Raw genomic sequence first — 21104 nt, 5'->3', positions numbered from 1 at the left:
CCTATTGTCCAGGTACATGGTTATAACTGTAGCACACCGACGCCTCAAAAACTAACGTACACGATTCAGTACAATTAAGAGACGAATTGGATCTATTGTCTCAATGGATTTGGTTTATATAGTATTCTATTTTCACAAATGGTAAATTTTTTTTTTAAAGGTGAGTGCGATTGCAATTAAGTGCACACTCAAAAGGTCTATAATATCATGCCCGCAAAATTTGATCTAATTTTTTTTAAATGAGAAAACAATGTAAAAATAAATATCTGAAAAGATAAAATATCTTTTTTGAAGTGGCTTTGATGGCCTTCGCTCAAAACCAAAGTTAGTCATGCAATTTTGTTTGTCAAGTTTGTAAAGCAATTACACCTTGCTATGACGGATCAAATCAACAATCTTATCCAGTATTGTAAGGTCCATCCGATGTTCTCAACAATGCTCTAGAGCGAAGTGGGTTTGGCAATATTCTTGGCCTCCTTATCTGAGGCGGGCAATTCCTACCCATTGATGTCCCCTAAAAGCTGCCAAGTGGATGGCGACAATCAACTTCTTTTTATAAAGTTCTTGGTGGCTTAAATTTTATCAAGCTAATAATAATGCAGATATTATAAAAATGTGGAAACACTTACCATATGTGAGGAGGTATGTGGCAGGGATATCACTGAGTGCATACTGTGTTGATGGTATTGGGCGGGCGATTGATACCAATGATGGCTGACATGATGCGTATGTACACCTAGCGGTCCTTGCTGGAAACCACTTTTAGCCGCCGACATTCCTTCCAGCGGCTTCATCATGTCAGACATAACGCCGGACAACGAGAGACATCCTGGCGGGCCGCCTCCCGGGCCAACAACTCCGCCTGATCCTTTCTTTTTCTTTGACTTGGAACTTAATTTACGGTTTCGCGTTTGAATTCCTTCTTTTTTCATTGTCAGCGGGCGGTTTACCTGCAATAATGGAAAAATAGAGAAAAATAATTATTTTATTGTTCACCATACTTTTTCTGTTTTGTATTGTTAGTGAAGTATGTAGGTGATGTCATCAAAAGTGTTTTAAGAAAGAAAATGAACAAATATTACATCATGATCACCAGTTACGCTTTCTTCATTATATTTACATTGAGAAAAAACAGCAAAGCAGAGATCCCTATCTACAATGTAAATACTTCCACTATTTACAATGTTCTATTCAGCGCTATAAATATTGGAAATAATAATTATGTACAAGAATGGAATAACTAGGGAAAATTTTCTTAATTACAATCTCATTACGTTATCCAAATTTCGTTTATTGGATCGTAGTAGTGGTTATAATGGAGCATTATCATAACTGAGAAATATTAATCCATAAAAGTTTTATATCACTCAAATTTGAATACTATAATCGAGTAATAGGTTTGTTTTTAAAAATACAACAAACTGTGCCTCCTAGATTTGGAAGCGTACTTAAGATAATTAAGAACTTTAATTATTTTTCTTTTCAACTCTACATAACAAGCGGGAAATTTCTTCAATGGAAATCGAATTTACGAGCTCAATACTAAGTTTTCACGGATTTAAAGATATTCTTTAGAATATATCTTCATTCTAAATATATTGTGAATTCATGGATCTTCCTTATAAAAATTGGTATAAAAGTAGAGTAGCTCCTTGAAATCATTAGTTGCTAGCTTCAAAAATTGATCTCATTTGAAAGGCGTTTGTGAATTTCAGTTTTTATATAATTTTTACTTCGCCATTTCGGTATTAAGGTTTTTGAGTTGTGAGGAAATATGGTAAAGTTCTTGATGTTAAGTTTATTATTATAACTTGCATTCAGAACGCATGTGATCCTCTGCACTCTGCTAAGCTCTCTCGCTGAACGAGGTGGCAGTACAAGTAAATGTAAAGCAATGCCTATTTTATCAGGCGGGCTTTACGTCCAACTACTAAATTAGGGGACTTGGATGCAAGAGACTAGGAAACGCGCTTTACATTCCATTTCTCAAATTAAGCATTAACGGGACGGGAAAATCGAACCCAGTACCACAATACTTCTTCTAAACGCTCGGCGCCGCAATTTCTTTTGAGTGCCTCTTGAGGAGCGATTATTGCAACCTTTACGAGTAGCCACTCTCTTCGTACTTGGTCTTTTCAACATTCAGGTTCTTCCTATGTGTTCATCATTATTGAAAACCAGGGGGAAAATTGAAATAAATCTTTTGTAATTTGGAGTAGAAACAATCCTAATATCAATTACCAGAATTTTTAGTTCTTGTAACTATTTTTAAGGTGCTGTTTAGTATCTGAGGCGGAAAATACGCTAACACTTCCGCTGTTTCCTAAGTAATCTCAGAAGCTATTTCATATAAAACATTACATATATATTCATAAATTAAATAAAAGAAAAGAATGAAAGGGATAAATGTAACAAGCTGAGACCCCCTACGCTGTGGAGCTTGAAGAATTGGAGTTGAGCAGAAGAAGACGAGGAAGATAGAAAATAAAAAAGTACAAAAGAAAAAATTAAAGTAAACACTCTCCTAAAGGTGTGGTTTGACTAATGTGCATGATGGATGTGTTCTAAAGGGGAAATGACACACACCACTTCTAGAAAGGAGCCGGGGGAAGGGGGGAGGCTGCCCACACACAGGACTCTCGTACGCGCACCATATCACCATAGCAACTTCTTCTCCCTTGGTACGGACGCGCGATATATACAAAACGACATGTCTTTTGACTGTTGTTACAGAAGATTATAAGTCTTGTCTTCTAGAAACCAAAGGTAGCTGCTGGTTTGATAGTACGCGTTGTAGTTATTCTGAATGCCTCTTACACATGAAATATACTAAATTAAAATACACATATCACATTCCAGTCTCATTTAAAAGTCAGAAAATGATTTCAATAAATGCGGCTCCGTTTTCATTTTAAAATAGTAAAGAAAGAACTTCTCTAGATATTCTCCTACAAAACTAATCATTCCCTGCAATATTCATTGATTTTTTGTACCGCCATTACTTAAATATTCACTGTGATTATTTATCTTTGGGCGGCCAGAATTGTTATTAGGTATAAACAGCAATCGGTATGAAACTTCAAATTATATCTCACTAACTCAATAGAAGATTTTTCTAATTAGCTGGCAAATTAAGTGAACTGAGGATAAAACAGATGCTCTCGAACAATCTGTATGAAATAATTTCGGCCAAGATCAACAAAATATATTCGGAAAAGTATTGAAGAAGAAGCAGTAAGTAAAACATTGTCAAGAGAACCGCCATGAATAGACTCTGCTCTTTTTTGTAAATTCCTGATAAACAAAGATTATTCCTGAAATACTTTGGGTTGTTTGCGTCCAAGGTTGAAGAAGTATTGAGTACATGATAAGGTAAATAGGAATATCTTGGAGACTGAACTTAAACTTCACCTCCAAGCCTTCGATGTGACACTTAAAAGAGTTTTGGAAGTTTGTTCATAGAGACTTAGGGAGTGTTTTGGGATCAGTTTGGAAGAGGATGGAGCCTCTAAGCAAGACAGCTCCAAGAATTAGGGAACCAAGAAGTCCATCGAAAATTCGAGTGTTTTTTTCTGTTTATCACTTTTATTTGAAATATTCTCCCAGAAAGTTCTTTCTTTTGCGGTTCTCAGAAGTGCTGCCATATTCAGCTTCTCTACAAAGTGCCCATTTGGAACATTTACGGGTTACTTTACATAATTTAATATTAAGAAAGTGTTACTGGAATTCAGTGAAATGAGTTACTCCAGAGTTTTTAAACTCGGTTGATTTCACTCCTTTTCTGAGAGCTTCCTAGAGTAAGAAAGGGGTCGCGTATCCAGCAGGAGGATTCTGGCTGCATTAAGATATTCATTTCCCTTGCCCTGTTGCCACCATGATATCCACCTCAATTTCCCTTTGCTACTGCTAAATTTGTGAAAATGTTCAGCGCATATCCTCTGGAAAGGAGTTAGGTAGAAGGTGGGTTTCATGCTATGCACTATTCACGCGTACTCTGTACTGAATTTTTATTTTTTATATTTTGTTTATTATTATTTTGTTGGGAGAGATAGAAAAGAAAGATCTTTTTCTTTTCTTAAACAATAAGTTTGATCTTTGAACTCTTTTGTGTACTTGTGAGTAGAAAGAGAGGGAAGGATGTATTGAGGAGAGAAGGAGCGTGATTGGAGCAGACAATGGGCCAGTCAGTCAATCAGTGCCCATTAGCGTAGCGTGTGCCCTGGTGTGTGTCGAAGGTTTTCTTCTCTCGTTACGTCAAAACAAAGAAGGCCAAAACCTTGGTCCACCATTAATCTTCTCTTCACACAATTCCTCCACCTCCTCTCCTCCCTTTCTCTGGTTTCAAGACTCGCTAGGAGTCGATCCTGAATCTTATTACTTTCTGTTTCCTCTCTTCAAAAATAGTCTTGAAAGGAAAACTCCATAGGAAACTGTTATCGCATTGTTCTGATACTTCCGTTACATTACTATGAGAACTAAATCAATTAAACGATTTCCAAAACTCCATCTAATATCATTTTTTACTTGGAAAAAAGTTGTAATATAAAAGTGTTCTTTTAAATTGAAACTATATTTATCTGCGTTTTCCAGAAAAGTCGCATTTTCGTAATTGTACTTCGACAAGAATCATTTTCACTTTATAAAATCATTGCCTTTTAATATAAATATTTTTTATACTGTAAATAATTGAATTGTCATTTTGATTTCAATTTTTTAGTTCTTCTGTTTTCCTATTGAACAATATGAGCGTATTTCATTGTTCGGTCCTTCCGTATCAACTTGCTTACTGACGTGTTTTGAGATCTACCAGTATAAGATTAGTATAACATTTTGAAAAAGGGTAACAACAGCATTCTGATGGACAATGTAAAAGGTTGTTTATTAATGAATAGAATTACTAGAATAGAGTAAATACTTCGACTGATGAGACTTAAAATGCTAGCGTAAAATTTTTGGATTACTTAAAGTAGGCCTTCACTTCTGAGACCGTTAGATTTTGATTGTTTCAAGTGACAATGAGACTGACTTCTAGGCGTTAACTACGCCAACAGTTATCATTCCCAATCCAGATAGAATAACGTTTGTCGCGTCTAAGTTGTCAGGGCAGAGAATAATTTCCAATATTTTTACCCATATTTCATTTTATTTTATTTTTTTGCGATCTCAAGTTCATTATTTTAATAAACGTGAGAAATAGTCTTTTTTTTTTTTTTTTTAATGAATTATTTGTACTAGTTGTTTTCTTGTTCCCTAATGGATTTTAGATTGATGCCCCTGTTTAGCTTCGCATTCTTCTCTAAAAAAAACAAATCAATTAAGTGGCCAGTGAGCTTAAATTTCCATGGGAGTTATGCAAATTCGATTAATAATTAATTATTTCTAATTGGCTTGTTAATTTTGTTAGTAAATGCGTTATTATATATACCTATATATATTTTTTTGTTTTTTGTACATAGTTGATGCTGTTAAATCTTGAATGAACAGCCAGTTTGGTTGTCATTATATGAAGCCGGAACAACAACAAAATATTTTCAGTTACATAATTATTATAGGCCTTTTTATCGAGTCCATATGTTTATTAATGAAATAACTAAACATACGATTCTCTTCTTTTTTTAAAAAAAATCGTTAACCACCTGTACGAGTTTTAAAGGTTCCCGGCTATTTCTTTTGATTTATTGTAGATTCTTATAATTATTATTAAGGCGAGAGGTTGCTATTATAGCAAATTTTCGTTACTGAGGTATTATCTCATAAGTTTCGCGTTCTCTGGCTAGAAACCTGTACTTACAGCTCACTGCTCGACGATGGACAGGTTTTCTTTAACTAGAGAACAATCACTGTCCACCCTTCTCCTTTGGCCCTAATTGTTTACGCAATCTAAGTAACAAATAAAAATAAATAAACAAAAAATCAGATAGAATTATTAGCGATCTGGAAAAGTAGTTCATTACCAGATTCGCTAACTGGTACGCTATTTGTTCAATAATTTTTTAGTCTAGCAGAATTTCATATCACCCTTAATTCTGAGTGACACGTTTTTTGAGCTTTGTATTTTATTCGTTGGGTAAGTGACCAGGTGTTTCTTGAAGATTGAGAAGATGAGTTTGTGAGCGGGCGTCTGGCACATCTAACTCTGTGATCTCATTGGCCCGTAATGATAGCTTTCAATGCAGAGCAGGTGAACTTCCCTCACTCTGCACGGTGCTATATACTAATTGGAAGTTCTTTGCGGAAATTAGACAATTTTATACACAGTCTCACGCACATGCGTAGGCTAGCACCCAAAACCTAAATAAATATATTCGTCCGTATTAGTGAACAGGTGGAAATTCTTGTTATTTAATCATAACGTTAATTTGAGTATAATCACATTGGTTAACAATATTACTAAGTCCTAAAAACCGTTGAATACTTCAGAAATCACTTTCTAAAAATATTTGGATGGTTTTAGTAATAAATTAACTATAATAATTTGAATTTTAAATATGGAATTTTCTAGTAGGTAACCTTCATAATTTGAAAACTTACTGTAGGTAAAAATAGGTTTCTTAATAGAAGTATTATAAAAAAAAAACGCAAGTGGATGCTAATACTCAAAATGTAACCTATTATTTCTATTTTTCTTTTGTTTAGAAAAAAATAATTCAACTGCAGCTGGGACTTCTTCGAAATTGTTCAATCGTCGGAATAAAATGATAATCTAATGTTCCCAGAACGTACGCGGAGTACAGTATGTAAAGTTAGGTGTCGGCTTAATTCCGAAGGCTTAATTCTGCTGGGTAAGTTTCGTTGAGTTATCCGTTTTGAAGTCCCTGAGCACAAATAAAGTGTTATCTTCAACAATTCAAAATCGCAGAAAGTTCGTATTCAAATTTTGCTTGAGGACACGAACACGAAAGTTTTTTTTTCTATTAAAAACTGGAAACCGGAAGTATCAGGTACTGAATTTATTTTCCATAAAATTTAGATTTCCTCAAAAATGAGACTTCCGTTTTTGCTTTGATGATCTTGGAGGGTTTTTTTTACTTTCATGAGGCACTAGTTATTATAACTTATATTTTAATAATTTTTTCTAAGAATATTCATTTTAGGATAGATCTAGGGAAAAGTTGGCTTTAAAAGTTCTTTCTCAGAACAGTATACGAGTTTATAAAATGTATAATTTTTGTAAAAAATTAACATCTTTTAAAAATCTCTTAAAAAAGTTTGAAGAAAATATGAGTTAGAACCTTGAAATTTTGGGAAGAGAAAGTTTGGGGAGCCATGTTAGTGCGGCTCTACATTTTTTGATTTAGTTTACGAGTCGAAAAATTCAGCAGTAACAATTTATTGCGAAATGGAGTCTATTAAAGTAAACGTTATTACTGTATTGCGATTATTGCTTTTATAAAGACTTGGTCTTCCAGCAAGAGTTTGACGAATCATTATTTAAACATGGTACCTAGTTTAGTCAGTGCAGAAAAATAAAACAAATAAACAAAGTTCTTCTCATAAAACAAAAATAAAAGAACTATTATGTGCAAGTTGAAAAATGTATAAACTTTTACACATCGCAAATCATAATGTTATGTTGAACATATTTATGCACATAAATTATAGAGAAGCATTACAATTACCAGTTACAAATAAGCGAGGAGTTTTCTTACTTGCTAAGCGAATTTGGGTTATCAATCTAAACTTCTTTATTTGAGCATGAAACTCAAAATGTGGCTCAGGGGGGGACGCAGTGCGCTAATAATTATAAAATGAAGAATTGACAATTCATTACACACCATCGGAGATAATAGTTGTAACCTTAATAATAAATAATGTAAAAAAGAGGTAATAATAATAATCTTTGGAATACTATTCCTACCATTAATTTGTATGTGAGTGTGCGATTGCAATGAAAAGGGAAATATGAGTCGGCTGAATGTCGGCAAAATAAGCGGTTTACCTTTGAGCCATTGCAGTGCAAACAGAGTGGAGGATGTAGTGTTTAAAAAGGAAGGCCGTTTATTAGTGAACACGAAGGGTGAAAGATGCCAAAGTTCCGACACCGGAAGTGGTTTTAATAGCTACAAATTATTATTTGTAGACGAGGGCGCCACATAGACCTGGACATCAGTGTGTCTCCTCGGATAAGAGATTTATGTGCTTTGAGTGAAAGTTTTAAAACAGGAATTATTTGTTGGGGAACTCTCGACGCATATTTTTAGCTAAATACGAGATTCCTCATTTTAAATTTAATAAAATTACATTCTATTTAATCGAAAAAATCTTTTAACTCCTGAATTGATTTAAATTAACTATTTTCTTGCCTTTTTCAAAAACTGTTTCAACACTCTACGTAACACTCTATTTGGATTTTTATTTGCAACGACTTATTTTTTGTCATTAGTTAGCATTTTTTGAGTGAACAGATTTAAAAAGAAAAAAAAGAACAGAAATGGCAAGTTAGCAGTTAAACAACTCAATGTTTATCCTGTGTGCTCACAGGTTTGGCCTCATCCGTTGAAGATTTATCTATCTTTATATCAGGGAAGGTTATCAGATTGGAAGATTATTAGAAGGGAGGACGAATGACAGGATTTTGGTAGAAGGAAAAGAATTCATGTAATTTTCAATGTCAGACACTGATGATGTTACCTCTTTTTAAAGAGGAGGTAGTAACTGAGTAAAGTATATGGTCTTATCGACGAGTGATCGATGGTAATGGAGGAAAGAGAAATGACGGCGTATAAGAAACAACTCGGGACTTCACAAATCACGAGGGATGTCGTCAGAAATGTTCGCATTGCAAGACTTCGATAAGCCGGCTGCCATCATATCAGCAAAGAGGATTGGGACATTCCAAAACGCTTACTGAGGGTGCGGTTAGGTAGGTAATGGTGGGCAGTCAGCTGGACGGCTAAATTTATAATGGATGGGTGGCGTGAGCAGACCATTGGATGTACAGAAGTCTTGGGTAGCTGGTCAGTTGGGAGTCAATTCCAAAATAGCCTAAGACAGTAGAACGGCCTTAATAACTTTCAAATAACATTTGATCTACTTATGTGCAATGAGCATACCAAGTTTTTTTAAAAATCATTTCAAGCAAAAATCAAAACTGAACACCCGCACTTTCGTGCGGTTGACGAACTAAAAAAGCAAATTAATCTAATACCCTTGGTTCCAACAATTTGTCAAAACCAATATACTGGTGAAACTCAAATGCTAGATCAGCGCCATCACAATGCCTTCTACAGCCAATGGTAAGGGAAAGAAAAAAATTGCTACTTCTAAGCTTTCCTTGTTATTTGATTCGCAAATAGAGTTTCTGGAGTACTTCAAGTAGTGCAGCTGTTTGCTTAGGTGCTTATCGATTACCCTTGAAATCGATATGTTTTCCCGAGCGGAAAAATGTCCCTCTCATTCTGTGCATTGTCGGTGTGTGAGTGCCATTGTGAAAACAACTAAACACTTTAAGACTGCCAGCAATTTGATGCGAGGGGGACGCATCGGATTTTTTGTGGCACCCTTCTTCCTGTAGTTATTGTGTGTAACATTGTATCCTTATAGTATTGTTGGATTGGTTTTTGTCGTAAAAATTGTAGCAGTTCCACGTGTTCAACAGACACAGCAGACGACCTCCACAAACAGATTATCTCCTATCTCCTTACCTAAAGCACAAAAGAGGGTTTCCATTGTATTTTAAGTACTTTTTAGAAAACGGTGTCTTTTTAAGCAGAAATATGTAGTATGACCGGCCCATAGGTCGAACAGATTACAATGCAGAGAGATCGCAAACATGCAAACGATTTTCTTCTGTTTTTATATTTGATACTTCTTTCCGTTGAATGTGGGTAATTATACAGGCCTGCCGTGAAGGTTTTGAAACTATCATTGACATGATGATACTGATGGCAGCATTGATTGAGCTCACTTGCGCTTGAGCTCTAGTTGGATGCTAGAATGTTTATTTAAACATATTCAGTTTGGTATCCCGATAACCTGTTATTTCCTCTGATAATCAACCTCTTTTATTTGAAACATTTTTTTAGAAATTTTGCTTTAAAGGATGTTCGGAGAGACTACGTTCCTCTCTAAATTATAGTAAAAATAGTCAAACAGTTTCTATGTAGTGAGATTTGTGACTGCCCTGGTTACGAAGGATAATCAACCCTTCGCTAAAGTTCAATCTTAAGTACAGATTTAATATCAATGAAATTTTTAGTGCTGCGTAAGAAAAGAAAGTGTAAGGGCGTTCGCAACCACAAGTTTGTTTAGCAAGTTCCATTAATTAATTGTCAGATCTTTTGTAGGGATGTCTGTAAGTTCAGGTAGTGAATCCGCAAAGAAGAACTGCTCTTTCACATCTATAATGCTACATTGTGAACCACCGAGGGTCTGTGAACACGCAGACTACTTAACAGTTGAAACAGCGTATCTAATGGACTGACCGCCTCATCTTTCAATGGATTCCACGCGTCTCCTCACCACCCAGACTTGGGCCATTCTCTCATACCGTCTCTGTCTGCATCAGACGCCTACAACCTATTCCATCACATCTGTCTGCATGTCATATTCTTCCTTAGTTAAAGATTATCAGTCAATCAGTTCGTGTCTTTAATTCACTGATGTATTTTTTTTTTCTTTCTTTTTTCATTCTTAATATTTCTGACATGATGTCAAAAGTACATTTAAAAACATCTTATACATTTCTCATTCACACTTTTGATTTTCGTAAAAATGGCTTAAAATTCTTTATGTGAAACTAGCTAATGATACCTTTAAAAGTTTTTCTCTCGCAGAATCGTCTGCATGTTGTTGTAATGGTGAACACTTTTTAATTTATTCGATATATTGTGAGCAAGAAGTTAAATATATTTCATGTGAAGGAGAAATCCATTCATTAATACAGACTTGGATTTCGATCGAAACCTTATTAAATGATTTGATATCCTTATTTATTATTTCAATTTATTTTTTGAGACTTTTCTCTGACTCATTAACAAACATAAGCTCGCATGTACACACGAATTGGATACTTCTGTCTCATTACTTTGTTGTCGGTCATGCAATGATGTCGCTATAAAAATGCAGTTAAACAAAGCAAAAATCACCAAATATGCCTTTTTTAAAATTGTTATCAATAAATTTTGGCTTCTGGATATGAAATAATTCATTAGTCTATAATCCTCAAGTTCAGAGTTTTAAGACTGATGTATCGTACATGAGTCGCAAGTTTTTCCAGACCACTGAACTATTGATTTCTTTTTGTGTGTGTGTGCTTTGAACTCATCCAATGGCTATAGTCACCAGTACCTTAATAGGTAAGTGACTTATAACTTATTCTGGTTAAGGTAGAAAGATAATGTTTATCAAACGGAGTTAATTACTTTAAAAAGGCTGCGAGAAGCCGAGAATAGCCTACTGAACTATTATTTTAGGCAGAAACAGACAGAACAGCCAGCACAGAAATTAAACATCTCAGATGTTTGATAAACTAATTCGCGACCTCCTCCTCAAGAACCCACCTCAAGGTACCTTTCTTGATGAATTCATCGTTATCTTATTTCAAATTTAATTACGTTCGGAACATTTGCTTAGGTAATGTTTCTTTGCAGAATCTGTAAAGCCAAATACACAGTGACGTAAGAGGTTTATTGTGTCTCTCTCAGTATCAGTATTTATAGCCATCTGAACGGCGAATTAGAAGTGACTAGTGCACTTCTCCTTTGGGAAACCTTTTTCATAAACAAAATTGTTACTCTCAAATCAATGGTACAGTTGTCTTTAAATTTAAACAACCACAGCTAGATCTTGCTACAGCAACCTGCCTGCACAGAAACATCTGCGGTATTGGCGCCTGCAGTATTCTCAGTCGTCTGCCGTCCTCAGCACCGAGTTTTTCATGTTAAAATCCGCACAACACAAAAACGGTTAATAAGCTATAAGAGGCTTCGAAAGAGAAGCCAGCGAGATTCGAAACTGGACTCCCAGACTCCCATTGCGCTATCTCTGACTGTTCCTTTCCTTTGTATCCACTTTATTTTGTTTATTTCAATTTACAAAATAAAATATCATGCAAAATCTAAACAATGAGAGAATTAAAATGTTGCTCTATGGTGAGATTTTAATATCAAAATTTACTTAGTTTCAAATAAAAAATCTTGATATTTCTTGCAATGATTTACTTTAGGTATGTATCGATTAGTGACAAATGTCCACTATCTGGTTTTCTCTCTAAAGGGCTCTTTTACGAAGCTGTTTCTATTAACTCCTAATGCTTCAAAGTATCGCTCATGGCATGAGGCATTCCTTGTTGAGTCGTTACTGCTTCTTAGCTTCTTCTATCTTGCCCTTACTCCCGGAAGCACTATTAACAGACAATGGTTACATTTAACGGCTTGTACACTTTAAGAAAGAAATAATATTTTTTTATAACAGTTCAAACAAGGAAATCTCAATTAGGCAAAATTTGAGCAGTATCTTAACGACTAGTGTCGTATTGATGTGTGTTTCTTGCTAAGCCTGGTTACTCTATAACCTGGTAAAATAGATTTATTGACTTTGTGCGAAAGTCTTAAGAACTCCTTCGTTTTTCAAAATACGTCAGGATTTCGTTCTTTCTTCACAATCCTTCATGAAGGTTATTTTCTTGATTCTTTTCCCGGTTCAATTGTTTTCGAAAAATATACTCCATATTTTGATTATAAACAGTATTCAACAAGGAGGTGCGGTGAAAGTGGTAAGTGCGAGCGTTATAATGTTCGACAGCATTTTTATTATCTAGAATTTTAGAATTAAGGTTTGTTTTATTCTACAGATAAACAGGGTTATAGAATTTATGGGATCTACCTCCCAGAATCGATAAGAATAATAGGGTTCTTTATTTATGGCACGACTAGTTTTCAATAATTTCATTTTCAATTTTTTTTATTATATTTTATTATTCAATTTTTTTACTTCAAGTTTTATAAAATAAGCTAGACATTCCTCTAGAGTACCATTTCTCTTTATTGGGCGTTCTCGCGAGTAAATTTAACTTCGTGCCAATATTAAAGTTTAAATAAAGTGGTTTATTAAAGGTGCAGGTTTATCAACCACTAAAATGGATTGCGGTCCTAGCTATGGATTCCATCTTGTTCCACATATCCAGATCAGTTACTAGCGTTGGAAAAGGGTTTACTCTCCTTATGAATGAAAAGAAGGTGCAATGGAGTGGTTATTTTTCCTGACTCCTGGCTCCTCTTTTAGCGAACTTCGCTGGAGAACTAGTCTAAGGAAGCCATCTTGGGTCCAACTATAGGCTGTAGGGCAGGAGAGTGTTGACATCAGGGAATGGTATTCCCTAACTGCCGCCGCTCCGCTCTTTCTTGAATATCAGGGCTAATCAAATATAACTGGTCTGTAAAGGCCACTGCAACGTACCTCCCAGTTTCTTTTAATTTGGAGACGTTTTCTCATTAATTTCTTGGTGTGCATGGAAGGGAGAAGGAATTGGTTATCCCTGACTGTCCGCTTCCCTTCAGTAGAAATCCTCTAAGAAGTCTGGTGTGACTGGATTCATTCCCTTCCTGGAATATCTAGGAACGCAATTCTTGTCGTGGACGCGTAATAAATCTGCTCTCGTGGCAATCAATACCGCTTCCTCTGTAACTAAGAAATAAAGTAATACGTAAATTCAAGAAAAGTGAATTTCAACCATTGAGAGTGTTCCGTCAAGATTTCGTTTAATTAAAACTATGTTTAAAAAATCTTGTGATGGGTTAGACTCCAAGTCTGTGCGACACCACTTCTCTGGTGTAGTGGAAGCGAATCAGACGAGGAAACGTAGAAACTCCGTTCAACTGTTAGGAAGTCAAGTTACATTTATGATGATATATATTTGTTTAAATGAGATAATGAAAGAAAATGTTTCAGTTAACCGCTGTTTAAATGAAGCAAGACGGTTAAAGAAAGAGGGAGAAAGATTTGAGGGGGATTCTGGTGCGTGTGTGGGTGGGCATGGATGATTACCTCACTATTTCTCTGTTAGCTATCATGTCAAGGGATCTAGAGTTTTGTGTCAGTTCAGTTAGCTGACTAGCTCCGAGTAGCTGAACAGCCCTGTTCTATTACTCAGCCTGCCATACAGACTATAAAGGCGTACACTGTATTCATTATATGTACACATACCACTTAGAAAGAAGCCACCAGTGTGGTAAAGAAGGGGGAGTAGGCGGCGACGACAGTCGGGTGGAATTTGGTCGGTCGCCAGAACCCCAGACCCACTTTCACATCACAAACGTTATCTTTATTTCTTATATGTCACCATGGTAGTTAATTCATTTATGAACGGATTGTTTATGATATTACAATTTTAGAAAAAGAAATAAAAGGTTTATTTGAACAACAAAAAGCCGGAAACACGAATTGCTCAAGTAGAGGCGTTAAGTTTAAACAGATCTTGACAAAGGGAGAACTTTATGTTTTCAACCTAGCTTGTTGGGAGCTTATCTAAATAACTCGTCTCCTTCTGCGGTACGGATGTGTGTCCTCAACATTGGCTAATATAAGCAAATGTACCACACGAGAAAATGTTTAATCCAAAATGTTTTCCTCCGCTGTAATAGCGGCTCTATGTTCTTGTATAATTAAGTTTTGTTTCTTTAGTATTTGGTTTAAATTTTTTTTGCGTATATTCTGTTCATTATTAATGTAGGATCGTAGAATCAAAATTATGGCTACTTCAGAGAACTGAAGCGTATAATTGTGGCGCTTAAATGGTTAAGATATAAATAGATTTTGCTTTTAGTTTCCGTTCTTCCTCGTACAGCAGTAAAAATACATTTTATCCACGGACGCTGTAGCTGAAAAGATGAGAATGAAAGATTGAGAAAAGGTTAGATTAATACAAAATAATCTTTTCAGAAATTCTTCACGTAATTATTTACACAGTGCGTTTGTGTTTATGTAAATAGGAAGGTTGTAGTGGTAGTAAGTGAGAAAAGAAAGGGACCATGCAAACAATCACAGCTCCATGAGAAGCTGTTAAGAGAAAGAAGCTGCAGTAAATATACAATAGATTGTCTCCTCCAAGTATAGTGGTTAAGTAACCTTTCCAACCCAGAAAGGGCCGAAAATTGTACTATGAATCGCGTGCAAACTTTAGGTAAATCAGTCGTGACAACGAGTCCAAACATCAATTCCCAAGAATCTAGATTCCAAGAACAATCGTCGACATTTCTCAGCCACTCATCGAAATCTACACCCTCTGCTTTATACCATTAGTCAACCAGCATTTGCTCTATCATTTTAAATTAGTACTTCATCGTACCATTTTATAAAAGAGCCATTTTAGCATGGTTAAACGTAGTAAAGCAGAATATGGTCACTTTCAATTCATTCTTAACCATTTTATATTCACACTACCTCTTATAACTTTTAGAAATATGAACAAAATTTCAAACAGAACAAGACTCTTTGTCTCTTCAGTACATATTTCCTCGCGTTTCGTAATGGTAATGAACTTAGATTAACAAGCCGGAGGGCGAATATTAATGGTAGTGCAACACGTCTTGACGTTCTGCAGGACAGGACACTTCTCCACCTTGATGACTGGCTAAAGTGGTAGAGTTAGGGAGGCGTTGCTTTCTCTTACACTAGTAACTTCTTTATTGTTTCTCTTCTAATTGTCTCATTACTGCCATTACACTAGTTTGCCAAACATAATGGGACAAAATAAAGTTTTATTTAAAAACTATTTAAATTATAACTATGCAAATTGCACTAAAAGAAAGTATGGCACTGACTCGAGGAGCTTTTTCCTCTGTTAAAGATAAGTGAGACGTACAAATAGATGAAAGTTGAAGGACAAACATTAAGCTCCCTATTTCACGCCTCGGCTGTCTAACTTATCTTTAATTTAGTGGTGTTCGCCTTCTTCTTGCCTAGCGCTATAAAAGTAGCTTTTCCATAACACCAGAGACATCTAGCAGAGAACTTATTTAGAACTTAGAAGAAGTTCCGGTGCAGAGGCGCTCAACTGGAAGGGTCAAACAATGTACGGAGAGGGTCGGGAATAGAGGGCAAGTGGACTAGTAATAGAACTTGTCTGGCGAAGGGACTGAACTAAATCCAGCATATTCATTCTTTCGGCCTCGGCCAGCCAGACGGATTTAAGGGATTTCTTTCAGTTTCCGCTCTTTCTCCTCTTATATCAGTAAAAAGACACTTTATCTAAGAACGTAATTTTTCTTTTAACAAAAGAAGATAGGCTCTGAACATTTAGTCTGCAAATAGCAGGAAACAGTACTTATCTTATGCTCCATTACATTTGTACACTATTTTTACTGTAGTATAAGTTGTTAAAAAAAACATTATTAAGAGTAATTCTCATTAACAAGTGCTAGTAATTTTTCAGAATTGATAATGCTCCAAAATGCATAAAAAGTTGGGCGCATTCAACATAGAATTGTTATTAATAAATTAAAACTTACATTGTGAAGTTTATAATACAATCCACAAGCATTACACACTGGTTCTCCGTTTTGATTTCTTCGCCATAATGTCGTCGTGGTAGTTTTACAATTTGCGCAACTCGTGCCCGCTCTTCTTGCTGCAGACTGCAACGACTGGAAACATAAGAAAATTATATGATTTAAATAATAATTAGAAAATAATAAGTTTTAAATAGAAAGTAGCTATATGTAGCCAAATCCACTGCTTCTAAAATTCTATTGTGGTTCCCTCAAGATTTGGCCATGTTTAAAAAGGGTTATTGTATAATTTTAGTGATTGTATGTGTGATAATTAGCTAGAGTTTGTCTATGGGTTCTAAACTCAAGTAGGTGCACACATATCGGTGCGGAGTTCTGTAGGAGTGTTTGGGTCATTGTTGTTTGGAATTTGGGTAGGAAATCCACTGGGACATCAAGATGGCCAAAAGAAGTACGCAGAAATTAGGAGGTGGAGAACGTAACTGGTTGGTGCTAAAGCTTTAGGAAAGAATAAAGTCAATGTTTGGAGTTATACCGCTATAATCGGTAAATTTAGGGGCTTCAACATGTGCTTCGTGATTTCCCACACAGAGAGGCTGCAAGCAATTGCATGTTAACAAAGTATCTAAAACGCTCCAAGCGATCGAGGAGGAAGCCTTGGCTAGAATGAGGTTCCTGCCAAGATCTCTACTTAGAAAAGTGTCCACTGTGAATTTCTCTTTGTTTACAGGCCCATCTGTTTCGCATAGGGATCGCCAGTAGTCCTGCATACCCGTAGCAGAGATGAACGCTGACCACCTACACTGTGTCCCTCAAGACGAAACGGGGTGAAGAAAAGCAAAAATTTGAGTAAAAAATCATATATTGGATTATTAGAAAAAAGCTTATCGGCTGAAAACGCATCAAAATCTATCTGTAAAATAAAAACTATTTGTATTGTGCATCTAAAATATTCTTTGTGCAGGATAAGAGCTTGAAGTTTAGTTACTGCAAATGGGGAAAGATCATTTTATGATGTTCCAGGAACCTGAAGAGAGAAAAATTGCTAATCAATTTGCAGAAAGAACCATAACGAAAAGTCCATTTAGCTTCACTTCCTTAGCATTTTCCTAAAATACTTAACTTTGCTGCATAGTGAGAGATGAGAGCGAGGCAGGATTCCCGCTGCCGTTATTGAGTTATTCTGAAAAAGCCCATTGAACACAAAGGTAACAAGATCGTTGTTAGAACTAATCTCGAGCTGGCAAACTCAGATAATGTGGACACATCCCGTCCCATACTACCACCACTTCCTCTACGATTTGTCATTCTACAGTTAACATTTTGTTCTTATGTTGATAACAAAAAATTATGTAGACATATTGTGAAAAATTTAAGAGAACCACCAAGGGTAGTTAACCTTTTTTTGTATTGTCTCTTCTCTTAGACCGTGGTCTTTCTTTATAGCCTTGTGGACATGTAGTTAATTCCTGCCTTCTGTGGCCGGGCATTCTAATATTCCTTTATCTTTTTAGTACATAAATCAAACAGTAATTTGAGGGTATAAGAGTTTGGTTAGCATTATAAAATAAAATTAAAAAGAACGAAAAAATAAAGAAATGCTACGAGTAAAATATGTATGTATAAAAACAATGTCCACATTTCTCCAGTCACCCTCTCGCCCCTTGTCTACTACCATTTTGTAAAATTTAAAGCCTACGTCAAAGGAAGAAATTGAAAACTATGCTCGGAATTTGTGCCTTAACAAGGTCTCATAAAACTTTAAATCGTAACATAAGGGTTGGGATAGAGAGTAAGTTTAGTGTTACTGTGTGGCATATATCTATATAGAAACACGTAGCTACACATACACAGAGACAGTAGAGTGGCCGAGGTGATGCTGAGTATAAAGGAACCACAAAGGGGAAAGGGAATATTATTGCCCTCTCTCAAAGTAATCTTTTATTTTTATTTTATGTGGTTTAATTCTGATACTTGGCTCTACTGTCGCCCTGATGTTCATCGCTTAAGTTGTACTAAGATAATAAAAAGACCTACTTGGTTGTGTCCACACAATAATGAGCTGGCATTTCTCTCGTCGTCTAAGGAGAGGGACGTGCCTAAATCTCTTTCTCCTTACAAGGCAGATAGGACTGTTAAAAATGCATTTTGTTCTCCTTTTATCTGTTTTAAATTTTTTTTGTTTTGTTTTTGTCATTCTTTCCAATGTCCAACATGTGTTTTAATCTTTTCAGTTATTTCAGTAATTGTTTGAAAGTAAAACAACTAGATTGATGGTTTATTTCATTTGTCTTTTAAATGCGGAAACATTGTTTACACAGCAATTTCTTTGAATATATAACCAAAAATCCTAGGACTTTCATATACCTCTTAAGTATATAATTACTGTCGCTTCCGGCAGTAAGATTTAGGATAAATTCCATTAATCGCAGGTACAAAAATGAGAATAACAAGTTTTCCGTTTTTCACAATTTTCCCCAGTGATTTTCTGAAAATTCCCAAATAACGGTCCATCATTTTATTTCAAAGTTTTCTCTAAGAAGTTAATTTCCCGTGGTTCTCAGACTCGAGAAATGCTGGGAAGATTGTTTTACGGTCGACAGACTACTTAAAAATAATGTGAGGATTCAGTTTGTTTCATTGTCTTCCTCATTGGTACACTATTTTAATAATCTTTTACATTTAGTTCTATAAAATGTTATTATTTTGAACAGCAATGTAGTGAATGTTTTTTACTTTTTTTAAAAAATTGTTATTAAGAACAGACAGCATGCCTTTTGTCAGATAATGGACGTTTCGGTTGCCATCGAAATCACTTCTTATTCTACTGATTTAAATTTTATTTTAATAAGATTTTTGAGCTGTACTTTTGTACATTTATCATATTTGCTTGTTGCGTTACTGTTGCAGTTGCGATTACATTAAAAAAGGGGACAAAAAGTCCTGGGATCGATCATGGCTAGCCAACAATTCTTCACATCGTGCTTGCTGCACCGTCAGGCAGTGAACATCGCACAGCCGGCTCCCGATCCTCTTGTTACAACATTATCCAATACCGGTCAGTGAGAAATGCCTAGAAGAGAAAATATAAAGGCAAGCTACCAACTTAGTATTTTTAATTAATCTAGTCTATATATTCGTACAAAAATATGTATACCCCTGTAACTTCTCTATTGAAACGGGAACCCTGCCGTTATAGTAAAAAGTCTGAGAGTATCTTATTTTGCAAAATGTTTAAGGGAAATGCCTCAGTTGCTTTCCGAATTGTTTGTATTCAAATTTAAATAAACGCTATGGCTCAGTCTTCCAAAGTACTTCTCCAACAAAAATACATATAATTTTTTGAGTCCGCTCACTAACTGCAAGGAAGAGAAAATCAAAGGGTCGGTTGCTGGATTCGAACCCAGGATCTCCGCAGGGGTATACAGTACCCATACCATTAGCTCTTCCATTCCCTCTAACGATAATGAATTGTTATTTTTAATCTGCATTATGGGGTGTTTTCATTGAGGTAACCTCATCAACCGGTGATTCCCTACATCTTTGCAAGAGTACATGTGCGAATAATTTTTTGTCTACAGTTGGATTCAGGGACCCACCAATTAGTCAGCATTCAAGTTCCTGACAGTTTTGTCTACAACGATTAAAATGACGAGCATCATCATATCAATATGGTTTGGAGGAAGAGGTGCAGAAGAGGCGAATGAAGGAGAATCCGGTCGTGATAGTGTACTTGACTGGCGACGGCACACATAGTTAAATAACATGTTTTTATCCCCAACATGATCATCTCCGCTATATTATGACGCTGTAGCCGAGAGTGCGATGCTGCATGGGAAGAGGAGAGCCGGTGTAGGTGATGTGCGCCCAGAAAGGTCAATCACGTTACAACGGCCAACTATGTAATAAATACTTGTGGACAACACTCGCAGCAAGCACCATCCTCTACTAGGCCAGTGTCTAAATCTCCTGCTAATATCGCCCTATAAGATCTATAATCTAAACCTGTGTATTCAATTATTCTCTTCTTTTCGCTTAACGCTCACAAACCAGTACTTATCACATTTGCGCCAAACTACTGACCAACAGTTACAGTGTCAGAGCATGAAACGGTTTTAAGAGTGCGAATAGTCACTGTAAATGCCCATCGAACTTTCAGACAACCACTCGTTTTCCATCTTTTAAAAGTGCATTACAACGTTGTATAAGGGTTGATAGTCAAAAACTGAACGAAAAAGCACCCAAATTTGACAATTTTTTCTCTTTTTCTATGAATGATAAAATCCCCCAAATTTTCTTTATAATATAGGGCAATCTTCATTTATAACTAACTTTTTTTTAGCAACAACCCAGATCTTTTTTATTTTTATTTTTTATTTTTAATTTATTTGCTATTCACAATCTACAAAGAATAAAATTCGTAATAAGTGAATACGATAAAAGAAGTCTTCCTGACTGGATCAACTTGAGGAGAGAAGCTGCCCACCGGCAACACTCTCGCTGGAGTTTCTTACATTACTGGAGATTGTCACGAGGCCAACAGCGTTTCAATCGTCGTGGAGGACGATCTGGAATCGTTGTGGAGGCGAGATTTAGAACAAGAGGATTGGTACAGAATGGAAGAGAGTCAAAGAATTTTCTATACTTAGATTTAGA

At 35.7% G+C, this 21104-nt stretch overlaps 1 protein-coding gene across 3 annotated transcripts in view; it reads right to left on the bottom strand.

Annotated features, from left to right (window-relative positions):
• grn (GATA binding protein grain) overlaps positions 1 to 21104 on the bottom strand; it is a 141981-nt gene that overhangs the window by 6664 nt on the left and 114213 nt on the right. For all 3 annotated transcript variants that reach the window (XM_074120651.1, XM_074120652.1, XM_074120653.1), the window contains 2 exons: positions 16449 to 16583; positions 630 to 950 (listed from right to left, as the gene is read on the bottom strand). In XM_074120651.1, the coding sequence (XP_073976752.1) occupies positions 630 to 950; positions 16449 to 16583 (456 nt within the window). The remainder of the gene's footprint in view (positions 1 to 629; positions 951 to 16448; positions 16584 to 21104) is intronic.

Source organism: Rhodnius prolixus, unplaced genomic scaffold (assembly GCF_049639745.1).
Source record: "Rhodnius prolixus isolate KJV_2025 unplaced genomic scaffold, Rpr scaffold_2, whole genome shotgun sequence".
NCBI lineage: Eukaryota > Metazoa > Arthropoda > Insecta > Hemiptera > Reduviidae > Rhodnius > Rhodnius prolixus.
Note: the sequence above shows the minus strand (reverse complement) of the source record. Positions and strands in the feature narration are given on the sequence as shown.